The 10,710-nt window shown below is 43.1% G+C and overlaps 1 protein-coding gene across 1 annotated transcript in view; it reads left to right on the plus strand.

Moving 5' to 3' along the window:
• The window catches only part of ERICH6 (glutamate rich 6), a 33,561-nt gene extending 25,324 nt beyond the window's left edge, over positions 1 to 8,237 (plus strand). The window contains exons 13-14 of the mRNA XM_007100389.3: positions 1,775 to 2,003; positions 7,254 to 8,237. Of these exons, the coding sequence (XP_007100451.2) occupies positions 1,775 to 2,003; positions 7,254 to 7,517 (493 nt within the window). The 3' untranslated portion in view covers positions 7,518 to 8,237. The remainder of the gene's footprint in view (positions 1 to 1,774; positions 2,004 to 7,253) is intronic.
• The last annotated feature ends 2,473 nt before the right edge of the window (positions 8,238 to 10,710 follow it).

The following is a 10,710-nucleotide window of genomic DNA, read 5'->3' on the forward strand; positions in this document are numbered from 1 at the left end:
ATGGACAGCTGCCATACTGTGTTGTTACTGTTTGAGATATATCCCTAATAAGTAGGCTTCCCATAGCCACAACCAACAACAATAATATACAAACAAAATCTCTAGAGAAATGAAGGTCCTAATGCCTTCGATCTACTACTTATACACTCTGTGACTTCATATTATTTCATTTAGTCTGAGAAAGTGAAATTTGGGTTCTAACTTCAAATACAATTTAATCTTTTGAAGGTTTTCAGAAAGAGATATTCTCTCCCTTTAACTTATTTACAGGTATAACAATCTTATCTTGAGACACTCTGCCACTAATTGACAAAAGTTTGAACACTCTGCCAGTACTTGACAAAGTTAGGACACAGGGAGATATTTGTACTTTTAGTTCAAAGCAGTAGTCAATCCATTACCTCCAAGTCTATTGGAGACTTTCTGCTTATCCTTCAGGGTTCAGTAGCAGCTCTGCATCACATCTGGTGGGGCAATAGATCAACTGTCACCAGATATTCACTGGCTTCTAGGACTTCTCCCTTTACCAGCAAAGACCTCCCAGCCACCGACTGAACTCCTGGGCCCTCTGACATGACTCCTTGACACTCTCATAGCCCCTCTCGCTGCTTCTTGTATAGCAAGCCCACCTCCCCTGCGGGACTGAAGTCCCTTGAAGGCACACCCTGCATCTTTGCCACTACATAACATGTATCTGTACATGGCATAGACTCAAAGAAAGTTTATTAAATAAACAATTTATCTAGGTAATTTTAGCCAAATGTTATTTCACCCACGTACCAAGATAAAACTAAATCTCCCTCCTCCCAGATACAAAGGTAATCACCTCAATTTCTCAGTTGTACTTCTGTTGTCAGATAACTGCCACTCGTCAAAGCTGGGAAAAGACGATGTGAGTTATCTTACTCTAGGGAGCCCTCATGGCCAATTCATCTGGTTTAAAAAAAATAATTTATTATCAAATTAAGCCAGCTAAGTACCCAGAACTCCACCTATCCTCTCTCCTCGAGGAAGAGATGGGGACCCCAGATGGAAGAAAGTGAGAGGGTATGCACAGGAGCTCATGGAGTAGGATGGCAGTCACTAGTGCCTCTAGCTCTCAGATTGTGCAGGGCTACATCTGTAGGTAAGGTGGTAAAGTGGGGCATTAACAACTCTAAGAGACTGGGGAGGCCCTGCTGGCCTCCCCTTCCGCTCCATTACCAAACTCTTCTAAACCATAGTGATCTCAGAGAGGATCCCTGAGCCTCTCCTGCCCACGCTGGCCCTGATGAGAGGCCTCCTAGAAGGACTCCTGGCCCCCAGTTGCTGGGTACTGTTAGAAAACAGGTCTCTGTACTGAGGCCAATTGGGCCTTTCCCAGAACTTACACTCACCGATCTTCATTTTGACACAGGGAAAATGTAAGTACCAGTCCCCTCCCCTCTTCCAGGTAGAGCCTGCTCTCCTGTGTTTCTTCTTATCCAAACTAAACCTTCTGTGCTCCCTCTTCATCCTCCGCAGCACATCATTTTCCAGATCGCTTTACCATCCTGGTCCCAGCCTTTGGACCCGTTTTGGTTTATTACTACATCTTAAACCATACCCAGTACTTCAAATTAGTATAGAATTCGGTCACAGTATTATTGCTCCTAAGATTACCTGAGGTTTTCCACTATTCATATGCTATTGGCTAGTATAAACTGCTACTCCCTTTGGTTAGCAAGTGACCGGGCTAGTTCAAGGTTGAAGTATAATGTTACTGTTTATGATTTTTAATTTCCTTTCTACCCAGGGTATTCATCAATATCTTGGGCGGTCAATATTCGGATCAAGCCGGCAACAGAATAAGGGCTTGGAATTGGTCAAGTTCCGTCACTTCCTCACCCTTCGTTTCATTTAAACCTGTCTTTCTGGCTTTGAACCATTATGTTGGAATCCGCATCTTAGAACAAGACAAGATTTCAATCACTTTTCTAGCAATGGGCCAACAGGCAAGAATCAGTGTCGGAACCAAAGTGAAGGTAGGTACATTTTTATAAACAGTTGAAAGCATTTAGAATAATAAGAGTAAAACAATGTTTGTTAGTGTTATTACTGATAGACTATATACTTGTGTGTAATCCACCATGCACTACTGTGAATTTTGGAGTTCAATGAAAAAACATATAGTGAAAGTTTCATACGGAATTGAGGCAACCTTACTTTTTTCTTCCTCAGAAATTCCTTTTAGTTCAGACTTGATTCCAAACAACATTTACTGATAGTGTTTACTCTCTGACTGAGGTAGTGCAGCTTTGGGGGTTTGCTTTTGGGATTTTGTATTGGGTTTGGTTTTCTCTGTGCTCTAGCAGAAAGCCCCTGGCTGAGTCAGGAGACCTGGGTTTTGACCATGTTCAAGACCCAGCACAAGCCCCATCTCCTTGGAAACACTTCCCAGAGCTCCTAGCCCTTTGTCCAATCAGGGTCGAAAATGTCCTTCTCTGGGTTGTCCGTGTACTCACCTCTGTCCCTGCACTTGCTGAACCATGTGCCTTACTTGCCTTCATGGCTGTCTTTCCTACTGGATGGTGAGCTCCTGCAGGACAGAATCTGTCTTACTGATTCCTTTATCCTGCCCAGGACATGGCCCAGAGTACACTCTCAGTGACCAGCAATGCTGCACAACAGTTAAGAACACAGACTTCGGGTTACAGAGACGTAGTTTCAAACCTCAGCTCTGCCACTTAGCTAAGTGGCTGAACTTGAACTTCAGTTCCCTCCTCTACAAAATGGGGATAATGATTCCTCTCTCTTACAGATTGCCATGAAGATTCAATGAGAATGCAAAGTACTTAGCATGGTGCTTGGAACTGACTAAGTACTTAGCAAATGATAGCTCAATAGAGATGTAGAGTTTGTCAGTTATACCTCAGTAAAGCTGAAATATATATAGGCATGTAGAGCAAGGTATAAATAGAGATCTATGTCACATATAGAGCATATATAGTATGTGACTTTGAATAAGTCCCCTAAACTCTGAGGACCTTGTTTCATCAATTCTTCAAGGAAGAGACTGTTCCAAACTTCAAAGATGTCTTCAGCTTCTAAAAAGTCTAGACGTTTAAGTAAGTGGAAATATGACTTCAGGACTCCACACAGGCAGGGATATTTCATAAACACCAAACAAAAAGGAGACTTCAAATTCAGCCAACATGGAGGAAGGAAGGGGCTACAATGTGCTAAGCACTATTTGAGCTACTTCCAGTCAGTCTAGCTACTGCAGTCAGCTGTCAGGCTCCAAACAAGCTTCTTCCTTGGTTAGAAATTTACAATATAGCCTTTTTTTTGGTTCATTACATTCATGGTAAATGCATTTTTCCCAAAAAATGTCAAAAATGCTCTTTCTCTTTCTCCTCACCTCCCTCCTTCGAAATGAATTTTAATCAGAAAAAAGAGTTGGTGCAAAAGAAAGAATTTGATGTTAAAAATGATTGCTTTTCTCATCATCCTCATGATCACCCTTTCATTTTTTTAAAATTCCAAAAGTGATATGTGAATACATTCTCATATTTGAAGATTCAAATAATACAGAAACATAGAGAGTAAAAAAATGAGATAACCCCCTTCATCCTTTCTTCTATTCTAATTCTCTTCCCAAAGGCAATCACCACTGAAAATTTGGTGTGTACTTCTCTTTTCTATGTACTTATAAATTATTCACATACATCTTTTTAAAATAAAAATTGGATCAGACTACACTGATTGCATTATTAGGCTTGTTCTATTTGTTTTTGTTTTCCATTTAACATGTGTTAGGTCCTTTCATGTCTACATATCCAAGCATATTTGTCTATTCTGTTGCTATGTAATATTTCTTATGTACTACAGTTAATTTATGTTGAGTCTAATGCCTTCTCAGTGGCATTGGGCACAGGTGGTCACTTCCTCCTCCTAGAAGAATCTCCTCCCTTGCTTCCGGGACCTACTCTCCCTTGATTTTACTTCTACCTCAAGGGCTACTCCTCCTCATTTTTCTTTGCCTATTTTCTTCACCCCTGCCTTTTTCTAAATATTGAGGGGCTCCAGGGCTTGTCGTTGGGCTCATCTCTTCTCTAGCTATACTCACTCCCTAGGTGATCTCATTAGTTTTCTGTCCTGAAATACCATCTGCTTGCTGATAACCCCTTCATTTATCTCCAGGTGGATCTCCCAGGAACTCTAAACTTGCAGATCTGATTCCAACCCTCCATCTCCATCTGGTGTCTAAAGGGCATTAGAAACTTCACAGAGCAAAATGACATTTGAAAGTGTGCTCTACCTTGGGTTTTCTCCATCTTAGGAAATGGCAACTGCTTTCTTTCAGTTGCCCAGACCCAAATCTTTGGGGTTGCTACCCTCGTGTTTCACAACCCCACGTCTTTGATCTGCAAGTCCTATAAACTCTACCGCCAACATATCTCCAGACTCTAACACTCCTGGTATCCTTCAATACTACCACCCTTATCTGCCTCATGTACCTAATCCATCTCTTGTTTAAATTATTACAGTAGCCTCCTCCTAAGTCTCCCTGCTTCCGGTCTTCCCAAAGTCAATTCTGCCACGATAGTGGGGGTGATATTTTGAAAACAAAAGTCTGGTCAAAACTAGTGCCTTCTAACCTTACTCAGAGTAAAAGCCAAGATCCTATAACTGCAATACTGTATGTGATCTGGACTTCCTTCTATTAACATTCCCTCTGTAGTCCTCTTTTCCTACCCACTCTGTTTCAGCCACCCTGGCCTTTTTGCTGTTGCTAGACAATACCAGGCATGTCGCTGCCACAGGGCTTTTGCACTTGCTATTCACTCAACTTAAAATATTCCTCCCCCATTTAGCACATAGCTGATGCACTTCCCTCAGGTTTCTGCTCATGGCGTCCTTTCCTGACCACCCCGTGTAAACTCACACGACCCCCACCCCTACGCTGGCACTGAGTGCCCCTTTGGCCATATATATATGCCACAGGTTGTAACATGTAGGGCTCCCATTTTCCTTCACCTCTAAAGGGTTTATGATTTGTACTCTGATTTCTTCAACTCAGTAGTTATTGAATTTTCAAATAGATTTCTTAAATTTTCTATCCTTTTCTTGTTAACTTCTAATTGGTCAAGGAATATGGCTTGTATTTTTTCCCTGCTGTTTAAAATGTACTGATACTTTCTTGGTGGTTGATGACATAATTTATGACTGTTCCATGTATATTTGACACCCCCCCAAAAGGTTTACTGTTTATTAGCACAAAACTGTATATGTCTAAATGTTCTATTTACACTTATCTCTATATCCTTTTCTTTTTATATGGTTGATTTATTTGAGAGATGTATGAAGGTCTCCCAATATGACTGAATTAGTACATTTTTCCTACAATTTCTATCAGGTTTTGCTTTATCTGTTTTGAAGCTCTATGGTTAGGAAATTAAAGGTGTCGACTATCTTCATCGTGAGTTATACTTTTCAGCCCTGGGCCACCTCACTTATTTGCACTTCAGCTGTGCCCATTACATGACTCAGCATATCACTGAGGGTTGTTTCTATTTTGACAAAAAATTTTAATGTCATCAATATTGTATTATTCCCAGTTTCCCTCTTAATGGTCTTTGCCTTAAATGCTACTTCATATGATGTTAAATTGCTACACCTGCTTTCTTTTAGTTTGCATTGGCTTCATACATTTTTCATCCTTTGATGTGCAACTTTTATGTAGTTTTGAGTTAGATGTGTCCCTGCAAACACATCTAACTTTTTGTTGCTTTCCTCAACCTAACAGACTTGATCTTTTAATACGTTATATTTTAATGGTTATTCTAAAATTAACGTTATCTTTTTTTCTATATGCATAGAACTAAGTTCCAAATCCTCTAGTTATTTATTTTCCTTGACAACAATAATTATCCCAAATCCCTCAGAAAATATTAACTATATATATATATATATATATATATATACACACATATATCTATATTCTAAGGTCTGTTTCCCTGAATATTAGCATCTCTGATAGGTAAATCTGGTGCCTCTCATTGAGAATCCGTTTTCCTGCATGGTCTCCTTACCGAAGTGTCCTGCTAACTGTGGAGGAGTGGCATGTGCTGCTGAGGGGTGGAAGGCGAGCTCCAGCGCCAGGCTTCCAGCCTCAGCCTGTGGGCACCGCGGCTCAACACAAAGGGGAGGCCGGGGGACCATGGCAATATTTACCTCAAGGCTTCTCCTCCTCCCATTGCTGTCGACTTTGAGCTCAGAATGTGTGTGTTTGGGATTAGTGGTTCCATCTGGTCATTTATCTCTCTACGGATGTGGTCCCAGCTGCTGCTTGATTTTCAGGAATTCCTTAAGATTATTCCTGCTGATAAAACAACTTTCCTATTTCCTGATTTACTCTCTGAAAATGTTTTCTGACATTTTCTGGGATTTGGGATCGAAGGAAAACTAAAAATGGAGATCCATCCTCATTACGCAGCCATCTCATCCTCCTCCCCACCCCCCCTTCCTCCCTTCCAAAGCGGGGAGGGATAAAAGTGCAGGAAGATGCTGCGAGCTCTCACGTCTCAGGCAGGTAAGAGGTCACTCAGCTTTGCAGGAGGTGGTAGGTGGGCTTGCATTTAGCTCCGCCCCGCGCCGCCCCGCCCCGCCCCGCCGAGGCCACGCTGCCCTCCTGGGCTGCCTCCGAAGCCGCAGCTTGGACACAACTCAGGCGAGGCTGCCCTCACAGACCCTTGACCTTGCCGCAGCTGCGAGGAGACAGCACCAGCCTGAATCGCTCAAGGCCGTAAGGAAGTGGGGGGGTTCGTGTGGAATGGCCTCCCCGAGATTGGGGCGCGCTTTAGGAGAAGGAAAGGAGCCTTAAGTCATCCCGGCCTCTTCTGGAAAGCCCAGCCCAGGGCCTTCCCAGCCTCTAGGCCCGCACCGACCGCGCTCTCCGCACTGGGCATGTCCCAGGGACGGGGTGCCTGCAGCATCTCTGTGCTTCCCCCAGCAGATGCCGGTAAATGACTTGAATACATGGTAAGCATTTGAAAGAAAGTATCCGATTTCTGTGTGGTCTGGCCTGCTCTAGTCTCTCAAATCTCCAGAGCATCTCAACTCATTCCCGTTCGGATTAGAATTAACACCACTGACCCTATTTATAGATAATTAGACTCAAGAGGGAATCCAGCCCCAAATTAGTGTCGCCTCTCGCCTCCACCCACCTCCTGCTTCTGCAGTCACCATTTCCACCCTGGACCCTGAGCGTCCCTTCTCTCTTTCCTGAAAAGCTACCAAACCCTAAAGAGATTCCAGCATTCCGATACCTGAACGGGGATGACCTTCTTCTGCTGGCCAGTTTAATAAAGATCCGACGCCTGTTTCATAAACTGGAAGGATATGTGCATTTCCCCTCCAGCCAGGTTTGGGAAAAATTAAAGCAACCTTCCTACCTTTCTTCACTTTCTCTAAAACTAATTGCCCTTTGTCACAATTCTGGTTTGAAGGAAGACACAATAGCAACAATAGCAGCTTTGATAAATGAAAACATTTAACGACAGTGATGGTGCTTTCCTTTGCTTTCTTGAGTTTTTCCGGGACGGGGTGTGGGAGATTTCAAGGAAAGTGTATAAAATGACTAGGAAATACCAAGAAATGTGCTTTATTACAAATTTAGAGCACATCCAGAGTCATCACTGGTTTGCATTCTTGGTGGGAAAACTAACAACTCACTCTGAGGACAGCAGAGAACAAGCAAGTCAGCCAAACCGCCCCTATCAGCCAGAGCTCCAGCAGGAAAACCGAAAGCAGGGAGGGAGCAGGTGCTTCCACAACCTTCCCCTTCCGAAAGGCTGGGCAAGTGAAGGTCAAGGAACTGCCCTGAGGTCTTTGGGGAAACGAGGGAATCTCAGGAAGCCAAGAAGTCAACAGCACCAAGGAAGAGAGTGGCAGGAGCTCCTCAGAAGAGCTGCAGCCTCACATCCCAGCCGGTGCAGGAAAAACAGCTACCACCTCCCCCGAATGTCCACTCTCCTGCCAGAGGTGAAGGGTGGCTGCTGCCCCTCTCCCGCCTCCCACACCTCAGGCAGCTGCCTCCCCCTAGGGAAACATAATGGTTCCCGCTGGCAAAGGGTTATGGAACAATATGTATCCCCCCTTCTGAGGGGAGGGAGGAGAGATGTTGCTGGATCTGCAATGATGGCCCAGCACAGCATCCTCTGCTCAGTGACAAAGATGCTTTAGAGCAGAAAGCAGAGTTGGGAGTCGTTTGTGGAGAACCCTAAAGACTGGACCGCCCAACCCTGCCCTCTCCTGAACTTCTCTGACTTCAGTTCCCTGTTCTTTGGGAGAGGGAGGAATGCAGTTGGAGGGGCCATTCCTTATAGTGAATAACAAATCTGGTGCTAACGTGTAGCAAGAGAGATTAAGCCTGTCCACCGGCGACTGATCAGTTAGCGTGAGGTACTAAATCATATTGTTTTCCTACTAAGAACACGCTGAGGAAGCATGGGGAGGAGGAGGAAGGGACAGGAAGAGAGGAAGGATGCTGTGTCCCAGGGAGGGCTGAGTGCTGGACAGCACGAAGTAGGTGAGCTACTGGGAGACTAGGGGCTGGTCTTGGTATTAATCCATTCACCACCTTTTTGTTTAAAGCTGCCTTTAACAAATTTACGGTTACCAAAGGCTTACCAAAGGCGGAAGCAGGTGGGGGAGGGGAGGGATGAATTACGAGTTTGGGATTAGCAGATACAAACTACTATGTACAAAACAGATAAACAACAAGGCCCCACTGTACAGCACAGGGAATATATTCATTATCCTGTAATAAACCATAATGGAAAAGAATATGAAAAAGAAAATATATATGTATAACCGAATCACTTTGCTATACACCAGAAACTAACACAACATTGTGAATCAACTATACTTCAGGTAAAAAAAATATTTTTAAGCTGCCTTTAGGGGACTTGCCTGGTGGCGCAGTGGTTAAGAATCTGCCTTCCAATGCAGGGGACACGGGTTTGATCCCTGGTCAGGAACTAGATTCCACATGCATGCCACAACGAACAGTTCTCATGCCACAACTAAGGGGTCCACAGGCCGCAACTAAAGGAGCCAGAGAGCCACAACTAAGGAGCCTGCCTGCTGCAACTAAGACCAGGTGCAACGAAAGTTTAAAAATTAAAATAGAAAAAAAAATTTTTTTTAAGCTGCCTTTGGGCTTCCCTCGTGGTGCAGTGGTTGAGAATCCACCTGCCAATGCAGGGGACACGGGTTGGAGCCCTGGTCCGGGAGGATCCCACATGACGCGGAGCAACTAAGCCCGTGAGCCACAACTACTGAGCCCGCGTGCCACAACTATTGAAGCCTGTGCGCCTGGAGCCCATGCTCCGCAACAGGAAAGGCCACCGCAATGAGAGGCCCGTGCACCACGGTGAAGAGCGGCCCCCGCTCGCCGCAACCAGAGAAAGCCCACGCACAGCAATGAAGACCCAGTGCAGCCAAAAGTAAATAAAAAAAAAAAAAAATTTTTTTTAAAGCTGCTTTTAATTATCTTACTTTTTAGGAAGTGTGTCAACACTGAGAATTCAATTTTCTTATTTTTTTCATTTCCATTCTTGCTAATCTCCACTGCTTTCTGAAAAAGAGGTTCCGAGGCTTACGTCTTGATCAATGCTAAATGTCTCTTTCTCTTTCTTTTTTTATTTTTGCCTTTTGCCTCCTTTTCACTGATAAGTGAAATTTATTTTCTATAAAGTGAGACAGAAATATTAATTGAGCTAATATGTTTCAATATAGCTCTGAAAAATAGCGTATAACAGTATAACATATAACAATCACAACAAAGCCTTAACTGGATCTGTTTTTGTACATCATTAAAAACTATTTTTGGGGCTTCCCCGGTGGCGCAGTGGTTGAGAGTCCGCCTGCCGATGCAGGAGACACGGGTTCGCGCCCCGGTCCGGGAATATCCCACATGCCGCGGAGCGGCTGGGCCCGTGAGCCATGGCCGCTGAGCCTGCGCGTCCGGAGCCTGTGCTCCGCAACGGAAGAGGCCACAACAGGGAGAGGCCCGCGTACCGCAAAAAAAAAAAAAAAAAAAGAAAAAAAACTATTTTTGGGTGTGCTGAGCCCTAGTGGATACTGAATAAGGCCTTGATTAACTGGAGATTGGAAGGATAATGAGACAACATCTTTCAACAATTTTGCTTCATGCTTAATAATAAAATGTTATTTTAAATTATTTAAAATGATAATTTATGTGTAATAAAGGAATTTATGCTGCTTCTTTAAAATGTATTAAACATGAAGATGCTTATATCTACTTCTAGCTATCTTTTATGGTCATATTTCAAGGCAACTATTTATTGAAGGGATTGAGTTGTTAAAAATAATGATAAATTTTATTTTGAGTATCTATGTATACCAAAAGTGCATTGGGATATGCCACAGATTTTATTTATCAATGTCCTTTTTTCCACTTCTCTGTTTCAGGTAATCTTGGTTTTGAATAATCTATTCTGTTAATTCATGGGTGTTTTTTCTTTTTCTCATTTTTCACAATAAAAACCTCTTCAAAAAAATTAATCTCTTCTAGGAAACCATAAACAAAACAAAAAGACAACCTACCGACTGGGAGAAAATATTTGCAAATGATGTGCCTAACAAGTGCTTAATTTCCAAAATATACAAACAGCTCATGCAGTTCAATATCAAAAAAACAAACAACCCAATCAAAAAATGGGC

The sequence above is a fragment of the Physeter macrocephalus genome, chromosome 1 (assembly GCF_002837175.3).
Source record: "Physeter macrocephalus isolate SW-GA chromosome 1, ASM283717v5, whole genome shotgun sequence".
NCBI lineage: Eukaryota > Metazoa > Chordata > Mammalia > Artiodactyla > Physeteridae > Physeter > Physeter macrocephalus.